This window comes from Arachis ipaensis, chromosome B5, assembly GCF_059453495.1.
Source record: "Arachis ipaensis isolate K30076 ecotype BB chromosome B5, ASM5945349v1, whole genome shotgun sequence".
Lineage (NCBI taxonomy): Eukaryota > Viridiplantae > Streptophyta > Magnoliopsida > Fabales > Fabaceae > Arachis > Arachis ipaensis.
Genome location: NC_142440.1, coordinates 7,403,121 through 7,422,301, shown reverse-complemented (window position 1 = coordinate 7,422,301; position 19,181 = coordinate 7,403,121). Strand labels below are relative to the sequence as shown.

The 19,181-nt window shown below is 32.1% G+C and overlaps 3 protein-coding genes across 8 annotated transcripts; 1 reads left to right on the top strand and 2 right to left on the bottom strand.

The window, feature by feature from the left end:
* The first annotated feature begins 1,166 nt into the window (after nt 1–1,166).
* On the top strand, nt 1,167–7,696 carry LOC107641663 (putative prolyl 4-hydroxylase 9). Of its 3 annotated transcripts, none has more exons than XM_021122934.2 (8): nt 1,167–1,433; nt 1,517–1,651; nt 1,985–2,142; nt 2,561–2,663; nt 3,608–3,670; nt 4,575–4,640; nt 4,736–4,855; nt 7,494–7,696. In XM_021122934.2, exons 1-8 carry the CDS (start codon nt 1,305–1,307, stop codon nt 7,575–7,577), a joined length of 858 nt encoding a protein of 285 aa, XP_020978593.1. In that variant the 5' UTR covers nt 1,167–1,304; the 3' UTR covers nt 7,578–7,696. The 3 variants fall into 3 exon arrangements, with proteins under 3 accessions (XP_020978593.1, XP_016200626.1, XP_020978594.1); XM_016345140.3 differs by having other exon boundaries at nt 3,575–3,670; XM_021122935.2 differs by lacking the exon at nt 3,608–3,670.
* Nucleotides 7,697–8,889: 1,193 nt separating this feature from the next.
* On the bottom strand, nt 8,890–14,362 carry LOC107642721 (Major facilitator superfamily protein). Of its 4 annotated transcripts, none has more exons than XR_001620685.3 (10): nt 13,592–14,362; nt 13,136–13,280; nt 12,388–12,556; nt 11,960–12,215; nt 10,956–11,044; nt 10,646–10,828; nt 10,464–10,549; nt 10,303–10,387; nt 9,420–9,681; nt 8,890–9,206 (listed from the first exon to the last, which is right to left on the bottom strand). XR_001620685.3 is itself a non-coding variant. In XM_088488217.1 (10 exons), exons 1-10 carry the CDS (start codon nt 13,791–13,793, stop codon nt 9,547–9,549), a joined length of 1,260 nt encoding a protein of 419 aa, XP_088344343.1. In that variant the 5' UTR covers nt 13,794–13,988; the 3' UTR covers nt 9,138–9,546. The 4 variants fall into 4 exon arrangements, 2 of the variants coding, with proteins under 2 accessions (XP_016201664.1, XP_088344343.1); XR_015883547.1 differs by having other exon boundaries at nt 9,386–9,681; nt 13,592–13,987; XM_088488217.1 differs by having other exon boundaries at nt 9,138–9,681; nt 11,960–12,022; nt 12,113–12,215; nt 13,592–13,988.
* Nucleotides 14,363–14,902: 540 nt separating this feature from the next.
* LOC107642720 (uncharacterized) lies at nt 14,903–16,747 on the bottom strand. The gene is made up of 3 exons (XM_016346177.3): nt 15,855–16,747; nt 15,627–15,732; nt 14,903–15,339 (listed from the first exon to the last, which is right to left on the bottom strand). The coding sequence occupies exons 1-3, from the start codon at nt 16,526–16,528 to the stop codon at nt 15,283–15,285; spliced, it is 837 nt and encodes a 278-aa protein (XP_016201663.1). The 5' UTR covers nt 16,529–16,747; the 3' UTR covers nt 14,903–15,282.
* Between the last annotated feature and the right edge of the window lie 2,434 nt (nt 16,748–19,181).

The following is a 19,181-nucleotide window of genomic DNA, read 5'->3' as shown; positions in this document are numbered from 1 at the left end:
CACCACCACCAACAAGACTAGTAATCAAACCAGGTGACCTAGCTGCCGGTGCTAGAACAAGTGAAGGTGCAGCTAAGAGACAACCAGGTGCAACGACAAGCATCGAAGTAGAAGCACCCCCCACCGACCACCGTCGTCGACTGAGGATTTGGCACTGAAGCCCCGGAACTGTCGACACGTTCTTCTAACTTGGCAAACAACTCGTGTATTCTCACCTCCGGAAAACTCCGCTGACAATGAAACAAGACCTTCATGTCTTCATCCGACCCTATCACAAATGTTTCATACTGCACACCACTTGAGACAACCGCCATCGGAATCTTGTAGAACACCTTCTTCACCAACTTGGCCCTACACAACTCTACCTTCTGCAATATGTTCCTCTTCAGATCCGACAAAGTATCAGTCGAACGGATAAAAACGCTCAGTGGTTCTTTATCAGTGAACTTAACACCATGCCTATTACTCTTTTTTTTTTATTTTACCAGACTAGAACCAACAAGCTCTTCTCAGTATCTATCTGTGAAAGTGTGAAAATGACTTTCCTCAAATGCCCCACTCCCTGTGTTGAGTGGTATATATAGACGAATTTGACAAAGTATAAACCGTGACACCCCTACCGTGGATTATGTGATGATTTGCTTCGAACGTAAACCGCGGGACACCTGTTGCGATTTACATAGTTTATGAAAAAAATGTATTTCGGTATTCATTTTGTAAAACGTGTATTCTGGTAATTATAGAAGCCAATTTATTTATTTCAGTAAATTGTCCTATAAAATAATTATATTATATATATTAAAATTAATTACTAATATAAAATATAAAATATATGTTAGAATATAAATATATATTAAAAATAAATTAAATTATATATATATTTATATATAAATATATTGAGAATTGGTTTTAATAATTAATTTTAATATATAAATAATATTTTTAAATATAACAATACTAGTCCGTAATAGCAAGTATTTAAGCAGATTGACCAGATATGAAAATGGCATAGTCATAAGGTAGTATTAATTAGTAAAATGTTGAATTGACTAATCACTGATAAGCTTGTTTAAATAAGCGGCGCATACAGACAAGAATCACCGAACGGAAAGTCAGTTAGAAAAACGATCATTTCCACTGCACTGAGAATACCGGCATACCGCATAACCAACCATACTTGCACAACTTTCACTATTTCAGAAGCAACGCGAGCTACTTGCCTACTTCACATTTAGCATTTTCCTCTGAAAAAAGAAGAGAAAAAATAAATATATAAATAGAAGCGCGCTCTCCGCATAATTGAAATGAAAGGCAAAGCGGTTAAAGGACACTTGATCTGGAACACAAGGAAGTTCAGCAAGCCTTCCATACTCATATGCATTTTCTTCTTTCTCGCTGGATTATTCGGTTCTAGCATTTTCTTTCACTCTCAGGTTTCTTCTGAATCATAATCAGTTTTCCTTTTCAAATTTGAGCGCGTTTTATTTGTTCGTTTACAATCGATGAGAATTTGCAGGAAGATACGAATGAAGGCTTGAGACTGAGAAGGAGTGAGTCGAGGTTGCTTAGATCGACGACGGAGAAAACGGAGTACAATTTGTTGCGCGCAGGAGAGTTAGGTGACAATTCCATCACGTTGATTCCTTTCCAGGTTCGCGATTTCTTCTTTCCTTGCATTCGCATTTCGCGATCTCGTTGCTGAAATTGTTCTGCTAGGTTTATTTTTATTTGTGTTTGAACCTTTGAGGCCATGGCGATATTTTACTATTCATCTCCAGTTTGAAATAGTCTCGTAATTTTTATGAAATTATTTTATACAGACGCAGAATCATTATTAATTTCGGTATATTTGGGTTGATATTTGATATCATAGACGTATACGAGAAGGATTAGAAATTTCGAATTTAAAAAAACCTTAAATCAATTGTTTCGTTGACTTCAGTGTTGAATCTCAAGTTTGTGTATGTTTGTTATCCTTAATTAGGTTTTGAGTTGGATGCCTCGCGCTCTCTATTTTCCTAATTTTGCGAGTTCAGAACAATGTGACAGTATAATTGAAATGGCAAGGGAAAGACTCGAACCATCAACTGTGGCATTACGGAAGGGAGAAACGAAAGCGAGTGCAGAGGGAATTAGAACAAGGTATTATGCACGAGTCAGTATGTGCTGCAGAATAATTAATGTCTGACTTTGACACTTGGCATTATATTTTGAGCGAGATACCAACACATATTGTGTTGTCGCCTTCCTGACCCCTATCTGCTAGACAGCTACACTGGACCTTAGATATGCTTTGCAAATTTAGTGTGTTGTAAACTGAATTTCTTCAAAACAGTATCCTCATATAATCAGTGGAGTTTCCGTTCCTGAGACATTTGTGATATGCTGATATATTTTGCTTATGCATGATGCAAATGCTACATTAGATTAATGTCGTCGGCCATTCATTGGTGATTAATATTGTAGTTATGAGAATTCCAAAATTCTAAGATGCATATTATGTCGTAAGGTATCATAAATTCATATCACATCTTTATGTTTTTTTTTTTTTTTTAAACAGCTCTGGTATGTTTATTAAAGCTAACGAGGATGAAACAGGGATTTTAGATGTTATTGAGGAGAAAATAGCCAGAGCAACTAAAATTCCCCGGAGTCATTTTGAGGTACCCTCTGACATTTTTTGAAAAGCATTTCAAGCTTATTTACTGATAATTCGCTAGTGCTTTATTGTTTTTTTTTTAAAGTGACAAGTCACGAACTAACTATAATTAAAAATGCTAGTTTGCTGTTTTTTTCTCGTAATAGTTGCATCATGTTCTTTACTTCTGCAGTGTTCTTACTCTAGGGGAAGATAAATGTTATTTTTGTTAGCTCAAGGAGCATAGGAGAGGTTGTAAGCCTAGATTATATGTCTCTGTATTTCCCCTTATATGTTCGACTCGATGTTTGCGTTGTCACTTAGACACTGACCTGAACTGCTTCCACTGCATTCTTTCCTACTCTAATTAGCAACATCATGTTACCCTGTCTAAATTTTCTACATTGAAATATCCGTTCTAGAAAAATAATAGGGTCACCAATGCAGAGGAATAATGTGTTTAGCTGTTGTCTGCATTGCTGCACTTTTAAATAAGCATAAATTTTTTTTGCAGGAAATAGGTGGGCGCAACTCTATTCACCTTTGCATTAATATCAATGTTCTTTTAGAGTCGCTTAGGGCTTTATAGAAACGAATATTTTGCTTCCCTTCCTGAGCTTTATATTTTTATTTTTCCACAAGTCAAGTGCTTCTTGATTTTGTTGAGTTAGAAAACCTCTTACCTTCAGGGTGATTCTATGAGTTGCTATTTGATAAGTCATGATTTTTCAGGGCGGAAATATTTGGTAACTAAAGAAAATCAGCCAAAAACAGTCATAACTTGCCTTATTTAGTATTCATTAATTGTTGCGATAATTAATTAATGCTAAATAAGACAAGTTCTGTCTAATTTTTTTTGTCTACCTAACATTACCCTTTTCAGAGTTTCTTTTTCTTTCGGGGTTTCTTTTCTATATAAGTCATGATTTTTTTTAGGACTTTAATGTACTCCGCTATGAGATTGGACAGAGATATGCTTCTCATTATGACGCTTTCAATTCTGTGGAATACGGTCCACAAGAGAACATGAGGGTATGTCCAAAATGAAACTTGTATAATTGAATTTACAATTTGTTTTATCAAAATGCTATAACACATCAATATATATATATATTCAATGTGTATAATATATTATTTTATTTATTTTTAATATTGATGGTTAATTTTTTATTTACATGTAACATAGTTAGTACAGGTGTACAACTAATCTTATATATGTGTTCCAAAATTAAATCACTAAATTATTCATTTATATAGAATATATATTAAAATATAAAATATACATTAATAAATAATATATATACCTACCTTGCATTTTGATCTCTCTGTTGCATAATAATTGTCATCTTAATTCTTTTGATATATTTAACTAGTAAATGACAATTGAAATTTGAAACTCAAGCAGTGCCAATAACCAATTTACCAAGTTATCCAAGGCGTAGCGGCGGTGGGATTTGGGCGTACTTTATTAACAATTTGTTTCTTTTTATAAGACTTTGTTAACAATTTTAGTTTGTGTGTTAGGTTTGAAGTGCCACTTTTTAATTCGTCTGAAGCTTTTAGGGTAGATGAAAAAAAAATACAATTATATTAGATGTACACTAAACTTAGTTATTAATATAAAATTAATATTAAAATATAAAATATATATTAAAAATAAATCAAATAACATATGTATTTATACACAAATACATAGTAATTGATTTTGGCGAGTACATAACATTTTTGGAAAATATGGCCATATACTATATTTGTCAATTCCAAGATTCAACTCTAGTTAAATTGCCTATCTCAGTCACATATTTTTGTTTTTCTACGAGCCTTCTTTAAATTTTTAGCTCTTGAGCTGGCGTGGTACGGTTTACTTGCACAAACTGTTACTAATTGATTCATCAATACTTCAATTCTTAAGAATCGGTTTCGGTTAACCGTGCAGGTTGCTACATTTTTGCTGTATTTAACGGACGTTCCAGAAGGTGGGGAGACGATATTTCCATTTGAGGTAAAATTAAGGTTGCCACTGCATCTTGATTCACGTATTTTACATTATCTATTATCAGTATTATGGTGCTTAGGAAGGTCTCTATTATTATGCAGAATGGCATGAACATGGACGTTAGCTACAACTACAAGGATTGTGTTGGCTTAAAAGTAAAGCCACGCAAGGGGGATGGACTTCTATTTTACTCGTTGTTCCTTAATGGTTCAATTGATCCGGTTAGTATTCTTCCCTATCCTCCCTGTGACCATAATTTTTTAGTTGATAATGATGCATGTCGTCCTTTCCTTTGATCCTTCACCTACATAATAACTGATATATTTGGTAGTTTATATTTAAATGGACGCACTAGAATATCTTGAAAGATAATGAATTAAAATTATGTTTGCTATATTTTAGAGATCATGCATATGAAATTAGAAATAAAGTACATATTTTTTAATAAAAATACTACAATGGCGTGTAATGTTAACTAATTTTTATATTCCACGATGAATTATCGACTTAAATAATTTTACGAGAATTTTTTATTTGATCGTGTATCAAAATTAAATTCTTAAAATTAATAAAAATAATTTTAAATTGACAACTAATTTGTAAGGGAGACTCATTTAATTTTTTTATTTTTTTTATGAAATATAGGTATTTTACTAAGTTGGTATTCACGTGTTAGACACACTGTTGTAAAAACCGGATCGGATCGGCCGGTTCAATCGGAAAACTAGTGGACCGGACCAGTAGTTAGACCGTATAAGGAAGAGAACCGGTGCGAACCGGTTGAAAATACAAATTTATTCAAAATGTTGGAGGGAGGGTTTGAACCCCTGACCTCAGAGAGCTAAGACACTCTCACAACCGCTAGGCTATTATGCTTTTCATACATTTGCACGCAAATTATAATATATATAAATATCTTTTATCAACTAATTTACTTTTATTTTATTTTTTTTTAATTTTAGTTAGAAACTTGATCTTTTTAATTATATTTTTATTTAACAATAATTATAAACTCACTTATTCTTTCTTTTCATAATTATATAATATATATTAATATTATTTTTTTAATAAATACTTGTAATATATAATAGTATAATAGATATAAACTAATTAATAAATTATTGAAATTTAAAAATAATAGTTATTTTAATACAAAAACAAAATAAAAATATTTATGATAGAATAAAAATAACAAAATACTTATTATTCCTGTTCCATATTATTTTAAAATAGTTTAATATTCTTAAAATGTTAGTGAAAATATGTATTTTAAATTTTTAGTTATTTTTTATTTATATAGGACCGGGTTAAACGGTTCAACCAGTAATTCACCGGTTGAACCAGTAACCCAGTGACCCAGTAATCTGACCGGTTCGATCACCGGTTCGGTTCTGACAACTATGGTTAGACATATCTCAAATACGATATTTATCCAATAAATATGTCTTTCTTGTCGAATTATATTTTAATAAAATATAAAAAATACTTCTCTAACACATTGAGACACATTTATTTCACTCGTGTTAGGATATTCAACTTTATTTTTAATTTATATTTTTAAAATGGGTTTAAAAATAATTTATATTATTATTTATCAAAACTAAAAATTATTTTAAATATTTTATATAATTAAAAAATTAAAAATATTAAGATATTATTTTAATTTATTTAAAAAATATTTTATTATATATATATTGTATCTCTTTATCTTACAAAAAATTAATTTTACTGTGTTAGCATATCTTTGTTGTTTGGTAATCTGTGTCCATGTTTTATAGCTTTTATTTTTTCCTAGTTTCCTACATAAATGAAAAATTAAAAGAATCAATTATCTATCATATAGTGTTATGATTTATGATTATAACATTTGTTTTTTACTAGCTGATGATTATAACATTTTTATTGTTGTGAAGTCAACTTTACTATTTAAATTCACATGTGTTCTAATTAATATAGAAAATTTAAAATTAAAGTTATTATTTCAAATTTTTAAATAAATATATCTATATAATATTTTAACGATTAATTAAAAATAGATTAGAATTAAAGTATACTCTAAAATATTATAATATTCAATACGTATATCCAATATTATATTATTTGTTAGGTTAGTCTAGTGGTTAGCTCATTAGTCCGCTTAAGTAAGGGTCGGAGGTTCGAATTTCGTCTTGTGCATGTAACAACTCATTGGTCAACGGCAAACCTTTAAACGGAACTTCGATTGGCGACGGATTAGTCCTTAACATGTCGGGTTAGGGGATACCGTAGGTAACAAAAAAAAAAACTATTTGTTGTTTTTAAATTAAAACTAGAAAAAAATATATTATTAATTTTTAAAATTTTTCGGTATTAAATAATTAATAACTCTAATACTCAATACACAGCGAAGCAAACACATATAAAGATATTTATTCCAAAAGAATAATGTTATACATTGTATAAGCAAACACATATAAAGAGGTTCACTCCAAAAAATTATTATTATATATTATATAATAAATTATTCTTTTTAAATACACGAGCAAAATATTGGATATAGTTTATTGAATAATATTGCAACTTTTTTTGTTTTTTTTTTTATTAAGAATTGTAATAGTATTTATTATCTTTTATACAATTTTTGTTGTTTAAAACAATGAATTTTGTTAGCTTAAATATTCAATCAAAAATTAATTCTGTTCTGAATTTCATAAACCTTACTTTGTATATATATCTTCATAATCTTTTCAACAACACAATATTCTAAAAAATTTTAAGAAACTAAAGTAAAATCGTACGTCTTTTATAAAATTAAATTATACATCACTTTAAATTAATTTAGCCGTTCTAACAACCTCTTGACACTTGATACTTTGACAGACATCACTCCACGGAAGCTGCCCCGTAATAAAAGGGGAGAAGTGGGTGGCGACAAAGTGGATGAGGGAACAAGTATATGGATAACGTAATGTATTCATCCGCGATAGACAATTGTTTTGTAATGATAAGATAATTTAAAGATTTGATTTTTAGGTATTCATTGTGAACTTTATCATGTCGCATATATTAATAACTACTTAATGTGAACTTTATCATGTCGCATATATTAATAACTACTTAATGGCAAATAAAAGAATAATATATATATATATATATAAACAAGTTAAACTATACGAGAGTTCTTATTTAGAAAGAATAATTTTAGGCGAAAACAAATCGTGATTCTATATGAAAATTTATTACAAATTATAAAAGAATTTTTTTATACAACAAATTATAATTTTTATTTGAGTTTAATTTTGATATATTGACAAGTAAAATGTTTTATATATTTTTACTAATGATGTATTACATAATTGAATGTCCATATAAAATTATTTTATACTGTCAATATATTAAAATTATTTTTTTATTTATAATATTTTTATTATAATTGTTCAAAGTATAAACTCAGTCTTAGACATATATATGAATAAAGTATATTTTTTGTCTTCGAAATTTGACAAAAGTTTCAAAAATATCTCCTAAATTTTGTTTTATTTCAATTTTGTCTCATAAATTTTCGATTTACATCAAATATACACTGACAGCTAAATTTTTAAAAAATTTAAGACCAATATAATAATAATGCATAAAAATTATATTTGATTTGTTTGTATTGAGGGATTGTTCTTATGAAATTGTTGTTGAATCAGTATTAAATTTTTTGAAAAATTAGCCGTCATGAGTATATTTGATGTAAATCGAAAACTTTTGGAACAAAATTAAAACAAAATAAAACTTAGAGGTATTTTTGAAACTTTATCCTATTTTTATTTAGTACACTCAATAATTGTTCTGTAATTATACTTTTTCTTATATAAATTCATTTAAAGTTTTTTTTGGGTAATATTCCGGATATAGTTATAATATTTTGTAATACTTTTTCTTATATAAATTATACTTTTCCGGATAAATATATCAAAAAAATAATTATACTATGCTACTTGTAAAACACTGTTAAAATTGCACTACCACAGTACCGCTTCAAATTTAAATTAATTCAATTTTACGAGAATTACATACATTCAACCCAATCAATTTTTAAAAATGTTAAGATAATAACTAATTAAGTAAAAAATTTTACTAATAATTATGTTTAAAGTTAAAAGATACTTTCTTCTTCGGGAAAAAAAAAATTACAAACGATTAAAAAGTTAAGCTACAGGCTGAATTGTATCATTCTACCTACCGTTCGTCGCTACATCACGACAGGCCACAGTTTGGAATGTTTTCATTGTAACTTTAGAAAAATAACTTTTTTTTTTTTTTGGTCATAAACTTCATAACATGTTGGGGTTAGTGGCGTGATATGTTTTATAATTTAGAATTAAGTATTAAGTATTAACTAATAAGCTCAGGCTAAAACACGTCAATAACCATACAGTGATCACATTAATAAAACAAGAATTAGTTTTCACCTCCTCGTCTTTAGATGCATTTCTGGACAAAACTGGCATGCGTAAGCACATAAAGATTCAGATACCACCTTCGAAAGCATGTGCGGTTGTTGACTAGATTCCATTAGCAAACCCAAGCAGCAAAGTGTGTAAGCTACAATAATTAAACAAGATTAGAAACCCGTTAGTCATGTATAGCCCTATAAGGCTGACATACTCAAATCACTCAAATCAGTAGAGAACCCGATCTTGATATTAAGATTTAAAATAAAGAAGTAAACTGTGAAGTTGCCCGCCAGTCTTTCTCTTAGTTCTTAGTTTTTACACATGTACCCCAATTTCAGTCATTACGAGTTGAGTGTCGTACACTTCAGAAATTTATTGCTCTTCGTCTGCATTTGCCTCATCGAAGTTTGATCTCCTGACTACTCATTTCTGTCAACAGGAGAGAGAGACAGCCACCACTAAACAAACCCTGCCAAAGGGATATCCATTCACTGTTTATGCCAATTGTGATACGGTTGCTTTCCCAATTGCTTCAGGGCATGCATGCAAACAGCTGCTAGCAATAAACCAAGCACACCAAATGCCATTAATGCTGAATTTCCAACATTCCGATAATAACCACCCTGCAAGGTAATGCGAAAGTTAATATGACAACAAATACACACATGAACAAGTTGACACAAGAAACATACCGCGAAAAGAACGTTCACGAAAAAATTCAGATTGAAATGAACATATTGAGAATATAATTACTGCAAAGAAAAATTAACAACATATTGCACCTAAAAATCATAATCTTGAACTCAAACATTCTCCATCTGTTATATGAGCATGCAACGTCACCACAGATAGCTAACCAACTAGATGGACAAATTGATGCTTTTAACAAGTGCATACAAATTCAAAAAGTTACGTTTAAGGCAGCCCAGCAGCTAGCTTGAATAATCATCTAACAGAAAACTGTCATATTTGAGACTGGTTGGCAGGTGACATTAGACCAGGACCTGGACTTGTTTCTGCTAAAGTGCTAGTATAAGGGAAGACTATTCAAACCATGAAAATCAGCAGAGCTATCCAGATTCTTAAGCCACCACCTTTCACAATCATGGTATTCTAAATTCAAAACCTAGTATTCACATGTTACTTTCATTACATGGTTCATAATTTCATATTAAGTCACGTTATTAGTGCTTGGTTGGTTAAACAATTTCCTTATGATTTCACATAACTTCATGAATACACACCTGTACCACAGAAAGAAGAATTGCTGCATTTGCAGGAGCAATAGAAAGGCCCATCATTCCTCCACGCAATTCATTAGGCACATACCTACAGACAAGATTATTAGAACTGTTGGATCCACGATTAAGCAAACTTATAGTACAAGCCTTGTTGATGAGTTTACATGGTCCTCAATCTGGCAAGTGACGGTAAAATGAACCCGACACAAGCATGAAACATGCTAAATAATGTCATCAGAAATCCAATTTCCTGCACATGATAAAGTATGAGAGTCAGAACCCAGACTTCCAGCCCAAAAATTCTAACAAAAGCATATGCCATATAATAAAGATAAAAGTACTGTACCTGATAGTCATAAGCCACAAAAGACAGGAGAAGAGCCAATACAACGTATGCATATACTAGGCAGTCCTCAGTTCTAAGTGACGATGGACCACTTGTAAGACAAGGAAATATGGTGCTTCCTATCATCCTTGATGCCAAAAAAGAAGGATATATCAATCCTAATTGCACCTCTCGCCCATCAGCCTAAACTCATGCACATTAAGAATACACACGACCATTCAAATGGTTAGATTGAAATATAACAAGTTAAATAACGATATATCGATTTCTCAATATATCAAAATTGCACCCTAAAAATTAGATATCATACCACCACAGTAGGCGCCCAGAGGATCCAAAAAATTCCAATTGAAAAGTGAAGGCACATTTGTGCCCAGGTTAACAGCCATATCCTCTTATCTGCAGATTACCAGATCAAAATCCACATGTTTCTTTTGGTAAATTTTTCATCATATTGCTGAAAAGTTGCATAATGCATTTATCTAGTAGAATACTAAACTACTTCCCACATGGCCTAAGAAAACATCATATTTGTGTCTATCTGAATATTGAGACAGAGTTTAGCAAGCATAAAGCAGTCCTAATACAGCTTTAGAGTGAATAAAAAATAACATAAAACAAAATTAAACTGTTGATACTCACTTCAAACTACATACAAAAAAATCAGAGATATAGGGCTCACTCATTATAATTTGGACATGGAGGGAAAATAATCAATAGAGCATGATGTATGCAATAATGAATGCCCAGTCCCACACTTCAATATGTCAAATTCAAAATTAACTTAGTTTTGTCTTCTTAAATTTTCAGTTGATACTTACTGAGCTTCTCTTGCAACAAGAACAGAATAAATGGAGAATCATTTATTCATTGAAAAAATATAAATATAATGAAAAGTAAAAACTTCTATAAAAAACGGCTTAGATGCCTAGTTTTGGTAAAAGCAAATGAAAGGGTAGTTGGAAAAGTTGAAAACTGGAAAAATAAAAACAATTTTTTAGGTATACAGCTAGAAAAGAAGGAAAGAAAGAAAGAAACTCTAAGGAATAAATCAATTAAGTCATGGCCTATGGTAGAAGACCACATACTGACATACACTAATGTCATGCAGCAACTAGCCTCTAACGGAAACATAAATCAAACTTATTTGGAGAATTTTTCCAGACTTATTACCCAGTTATTAGATTGCTATACGAGTACTTTCATAATAATTTTGACCTTTATTCTATTCTTTCTAAAAGATATTAACATAGAATTATTGTTAATATAAAAGAAACAAGAATAAACAAGAGCTAGTAAAGCATGTGAACTCACCACCAAAAATATATGCATAGAAGGACCTACTATACTCTTTAAAAGTCCCTGCTCCTGGGGTTTCTGTCCATCCTCTGGTGACAAAAGTAAAGCATATGGTTGCCAGGATGATAATAGTAGAGGAAGGAGCAATGTTTTTGTCTGTACTATTACCAATAAGCCAATTTGCAAACATTTGGCTGGCAATTAACCATGCAGACTCAAAGAAAGTCATTAACCAAAATGTGTCATTAAGTGAATCTTGCCTGTGCCCTTGCTGCAGAAAAATACACAAATTTCAGATTGATATTAGATTAATATTTTAATTATCCCTATGTTCTTCCCCAGGCAAACAAACACATTTTCCATACCAAAAAAATAAGGATGAGCAAAAGCTCCTATTGGGGTTTAAGAAGTAAAGATAAATTAAGAACAAAATTCCTGATTACCTTTTCATGTTGAGTAACCATCCAAGTCTCAAAACTGAATAAAAATATAGTACTGGCCAGAGAGAGATATATGCTAGTCATAAAAATGCTTGGTTGCTCTGAAAACCTCTTCCATATGCCAGCAAACAGGTGTAGGATGCAAAAGATTAGGGAGACTTTCTTGTGACCTCTAAAATTATAGTATGTAGAAAGTTAGTTTCACCATATAGGTGAACCGTGCTTCACAATTCGGATCACGCATAGAATTATAACCTAATGGATACAAATACTAAAAACTAATACATCCAACAGTCGATGAGAATGACTGAATGAGACAGACATCACAAAATATATACATGTAAAAATTGAACATGATAGCTTCTTAACAGTTTAGAAATTTACAAGTTATAGACGGATGCATTTTTATAAAAAAATTTCCACTCCTAATAACATGTCAACTATCCACTAAAATGAACACTATAGTCAACTGAGCAACATCAGTGATCATATTCTTCCACATAATAATAATAATAATAATAATAATAATAATAATAATAATAAATTCCACATTTAGAGCATACGCATTGCATGACACAAATCAATAAACAAGTAAACCATATTCATTGCAATAAATATCACACAATAGGCATTCATCCATCACAATTGTATAAATCAGCATTTCTAGTACTAAATCTTCAAATACAAATGCCAAGACCTAATTAATTTTTAAGTGACTCAATAATCACAGCTATTAAAACTGGATGCTCACATCAAATCTGAAAGCACGCCAAGGAAAGGAGCAGCGAAGAGAGCCGTTGTGTATCCATAATACAGAGACTCGATCATCTGTTTTCGGCTGAGTCCATACGAAGCTAACTCATACTCCCCGAACACTGACCACAGACCTTCCATCACTAAAACGAATACGAAAATTGAGAAAAAGAAATCAGCACTAACAGTTTCTCATCACCGATCCAAAGCTCACCCGTTACAACAGATGGAAAACAGGAAAACGGAGCAGTTGAAAAAAAAAACACAAAAAATATATTAACAAAATCTGACGAAAGAGAACACAGAATCTAATGAACTCTCAGCTAAAGCTACTCATAGATCGAATTCAGCATCCATCGACAAAAGAAATTTCAAGTTCCTGAATCTGATTTTCGAACATTTTCTAGGAATTTAAACAGCGTAGCAGCGAGCTATGAAATGAAGCAAAGCGAACCTGAAGCGAGAGAATAAACGAAGAGGAAGTTGCGTTGGAAACGGAGAAAGGAGGAAGAGATTCCATGATCGAAAATTGTGGAGGTTCTGTGGTGGTTAGAGGCGTAAGGGAAAAGAAAGATCGAGAAGCAACAACAAACGAAGAGGAAGATGTATATGGAGGGATTCGGTTCCCAAACGGAGCTCTCAATAACTACTCCCATTGGCTATTTATAATGTCGATTTGAATACACAACTGCGAGAGTATGCAGGCGAAGAGAATTCCCGTTTGAATTCAGATCTAAAGTAAAACCTAAAGATTGTGTGGTGATGATATATGAAAATGGAGCACATGGAGACGCAGAGAGACGGAGTGAGGGAGCAAGAGAATAAATGTTTCGGTTATGCAGTTACTATGGAGTATGGAGCCTATTGCGTTGGCTCGTATATGCGGAAATTCAGATAAACGACATCGTTCCTTTCGGTGCATTTTTTTTTTAAATTGAGGGAAATAAAAATCTGGAAGAGAGTTCTATAATAAAGTCAGAGCACCTAGTACCAAAAAAAATAAGAAGTCAGAGCACAAAACATGGCAATAGTAGGAAATTTTATTCCATATAAACTAATGTTCAAAAAACAAATATTACTCCAGTAAGTAGCTATGGAATAATAACGAATACTGGATAATATATATGAGATTTTTATGTTTAAATTTCGTTGCTAAATAGCTATGAAAGTCATTTTGTTCAATATGTTATAGTGTCCACCATAAAGTCATAAACTAATCAAATATAGAAATTAATTATCATTAAAATATGAAATAAGAAGTCTGTTTGGCGGTTCATGCATTAGTTTTTGTTTTATTAGAATTTGCGCAAGTCATTAACTCATTATAATCATTGTTGAAATTGTGAAATGAATTATTTATTAACAAACTATCATTTGCTTTGACAATTTGTACATTACGCCATGGAAGGAATATAGTATGACTTCACATCACGAAAAGATGATAATCACACGAAGTGAGTGAGGGGTTGTAATTTTCTGTTTTCACAAGTGAAAGGGAAAACTTTAGTGCCGTATTAAATAATGGACAATAACTCTCCACCCAGTTCGTGAGATCACCTGTCAGATCATTTCAGAGACAGACACTTGCGTTGGCACTTTGCAGTTAATTAGCATTATTCATGTATAATTGACCACCGCTCGAAATCTTCTCCCATACTTTGACGCATTCGAATGCCATCTTTTAGTTTCATACTTGTTCGTGTAAATGATTTTTTTTCTTTCTTTTCTTGGGCCAGAGCTTCACAAGCGCACATAAACACACAACTCTTTCCCATGTCAAATGCCTCAATGGAAGTCTCAGAAAAAAAAAAAAAGAAACAGACATTATATTGATTGAATCATATACGTATAGACAAATTCGTGAACCTAGGAAAAATGCAGAATTATTATTTAATAATGTGACCTAAACTACAACTCACTAATTACTAATTTAACTACTTAATATTGTACCCTCATGTACTTCCTCAATCGCAGGGATCTGCATCAATCTCAAAGAAGCTATCGTTTTGCACATGAAGAAAGAATGCTGCAAGCCTGCAACTACTTGTGGGAAACGCAACCCCATTACCATATGTATATATGTAGGTCCAATTGAGTGTGCATTGACTTTATTATGTCCACCATCTTTTAGCTTTTTTTACATACCTATGCCTTCAAATAAGAAGATCTGTGTATATCTGCAGGAACCGATTTAGCGTTTTCCTGTCATTTAAAAAAGACGAAAAATTTCAATCATGGTATGATAAAAAAAACACATCAACTAAGAGTTAATACTTAAATGAGAAACCCAATAGTAAGTAATAAACATCCCATTGATTCTACCATCACAATCTGGGGTAGTTGAAGGGAATTAACTAGGGTAGGTACCGGGTACATTATTATTCAAATTGTACATAAAATCCTATCTTCATCTTTACTTCTTTTAGTAAAGGGCAAGCAATTAATATAAAACTATAGAGGTATATCAAATCATATTTATAGTCACTTACATAAGGAGAATCTATCCCCCAACCAGGAATGTTTTCTGAAAGAAGGCTGATATATCGCTCCATGGCCATCTCTGGATTCATATTCCCAAGTTGCTGCCACGCATTCCTTTAATAAAACAAATAATAATCCGTTTAGCACATCAAAATATCTAATAAGAGTTTTTTATGTAAGAGCTATAACCCTAAGCAACTCAAACGAGATTTTTTGAGAAAATATGAATTAAATACCACTTTGCTCGAGCAGAGAACTTGAGTGCCATTGGCTGTGGTTGCCTACAAGGACCCTCAGTTGCTATTCTGTGATAACCGTATAACTTCATCTTCAGAGCATTACCAAGACTCGCAACTGCTTCAGCATTGACCTTTGACCCAACAAATAAAACTGCTTCACCAAAACGCCTCTCCAACTCTGTTCTCTCTATTCCCTCCCAATCATCATCATCATCATCATCCTGCTCAGCAATCTCATAATCATTATTATTATTATTGCAATTTTCATCACACTGCGAGATCTCAAACTCTACCACATCTGATTCAACCTCTTTAGCAGAATCATTGTCTGCCAAATCCACGACTTCGATTTCATTGTGAACTCTTTCCTCGCCATCAACATCACCTGAATTGCGAATCTTTGGCGATCCACAACTCACATGCAATATTTCTGGAACTGCAAGCTTATCCAATACTGATTTGTCTCTAGATTCATCAAATTTCGCCACAACCTGAACAACTTCTTCAGATTTGACTCCATGATCATGATCATCATCATCATGTTCACTTGCAATAACGGACACTTCCTCATTTGCATCCAAGTTCGGCGTCACGGACAAGACCTTGATGAAAATCAAAGGAAGCAGAAGAGAGAGAGCTATGGTGGAGGCAAGATCCCATAAAAGCTCCATCAATGGCTTGATAGAGGATAAAGAGAAAGAGTTTATGGCTTATATGTTTGTGTTGTGAGAGACAGAGAGAGAGAATTGAGTGTGTTATTTGTGATGATAACATAACCGACAGGGAGAAGGGAGAAAATAAAAGTCGGCTTCATTTGCATCAAAAAGAGAGCAAGGTATATTCTAATTTTGCTGATGTTCGGTGTGATTATGCCAAAAAAATTTATGTTTACTACTCTTTGTGTATACTATTTTTATATATTTTTTTGTTTTTTATATTAAAAAAATATAAGAAATAAGGAAATAAAATATTTATTTTTTGTATCATCAAAAATATATGAGTATATATCTATTTTAGTTCTCAAAAGAATTTTAGACCAGATACTTTAGTCTCCAATTAAAATTAATCAATCGATTGGTCCCTAACAATTAACTCCGTCAATTTTAACGGAGGACAAAATAGTCCCTAACAACTCTAACATAGGACGAAATAGTCCTTGATCTCCTCTGTTCACTAATAGTCTAACACTGTAACTTCAAGCTACACAATACACACTCTACAACTCCAATGTTCATAAGAAAAAAAATCTTCAACTTGTTCTCAACCAATTCATACTCAGGAAACTAATGACTATGTCTCTCAACTACTTGTCATCTTCGATGGATCCCATGAATCTAGACAGCAAGTTTGATTTGTCAAGATCCGTTGTCGTCATTGCCATCTCCCTCCTCCTCTGCACTATCATCTTCATGACCACATTGTCCACCACTCTGATCGCTTCCTTCGGCTTCTTCTCCGAACCAATGTTCAGTAATTGCTTCAGTTTCCATATGAGCGGCAACGGCGACATTGTTGGTTATACTGATAGCTTGGATGCGAGGTCGAAACTGTCTGTCAACTTGGACTCTGGGAAAGAATGAGTGAAGCACTCAGTATCTATTTCAAATGAGAATTTGCATATGATGTCGAAAGATAATCTTCTTATGATGTCCTAATGTCCAACAATCTATATTTCTTGTCGGAGAGTGGAGAAAGGCGTGTCCTTGGAGTAGTTGTGGAACTTGGTCTTGAGAATGTCGTGGACATTGTCGAGATTGGAAGTGATGTTATCGAGGACGTAGAAGTTGATGTTTCTAGTGGCTGAAGTGCAGGGAGGTGGATGTACCAGTCATAGAGATTTAGAAAGTGTGTGGTCCATGACATGTTGAGGTAGGTGCAACACGTGTGGCAATTACACCAAGGCTTAGTCTTGGAGTTAAAGAGAAGGAAGGAAAAGATGGAAAAGAAGACTGTGAAAGTGAAGAAGGAGAGTATGAATGTTAAGGTTATGCGAGATATGAAAAAAATTAGGAAGAACAGCGTCGTTTTCGAATAAACGGGTAAGAGATCATTTTGTCTCTTGTTAGAGTTGTCAGAGATCATTTTGTCCCATGTTATAGTTGTCAGGGACCATTTTGTCTTCCGTTAAAGTTGACGGAGTCAAGGACCTAAGTAACTGACAGAATTAATTGTTAGGGACCAATCGAGTAATTAATTTTAGTTGAGGACTAAAATGCCTGGTCCAAAATTCTTTAAGAACCAAAATAAATACATACTCAAAATATATAAATAAGTGTATAGAAGTAGATTATATTTTTCTGATGCATTTCTGTTTTAGGATTATATACATGTTACGTTTTACTCAAGCCATGTATATATGCTAGTCGGTGTAAGAAAATGACTCTTCCACCACCACCATACTACATCGGTGGCCCTGCAACAAAGAGCCAGGGACCTTACACGCTCATCACATAATTTCAAAGCGGTTTTGATTTTCTTTTCTCTAAGAATATTATTATCGGATCAGTCAATTTCCACTGGGATTCAAAACAGGTTCCTAGGTTTTTTAGGCTGAAATCATCGGTCATTTTGTAATTTGTTAATAACACCCTTATTTGTTAGGTGATTATTTATAAGAATTGATAATTTAATATATTTAACTTAACATAATAAATATTTATATTTTAATTATTATTTTTTTATAAAAATATTGTAGTATTGTACTATTGTTAAAGGTAAACAAAGGTCAAGATTTTCAAGTCATATCTCTAAAGGAATTACTATTTACTAGTATAAGCATAAGCATATCTATTAAAAAATTCGTCACATTTATAATGAGATCACAGTCAAGTTATTTGAGTTCAACTATTTTTATAAACTGTACCAACTCTTTTATTCTTTCTGTTTTTTTTTTTTTCATCAACAACACACAATATACTATTTGTTGGGTTGACTGGTTGTAATTGAAAAGAAAAAAAAAATTCGTATTAGGACATTTTTTCTTGTTGATGCTGAAAGCTGTCAAAGAACCATGGGTTTATCAGACAGGTATTCACTTAGTTTTCTATGTAGTTTTTGCCATACCAAATCAACTTTTTCCTCATAGTCAAATCTAATTTCTTAAGAAATAGCATACCTTCTTTTGCTAGCCTTTTCTTTTCTTCTAGAAAATTTAACGAGAAACATTTGGTATGTAAATTCTAGTGAAATCATATCTTTATATATGTATGTCTCTATTTCTTTCTTCTCTATTATTTTTACATTTTTTTTTGTTATTTTTTTCCTCACTTGTTTTTGTGTGTTGTCTAAGCAAAGTTGTCCAGACTCGCCGAGGTAGTGAGTTAG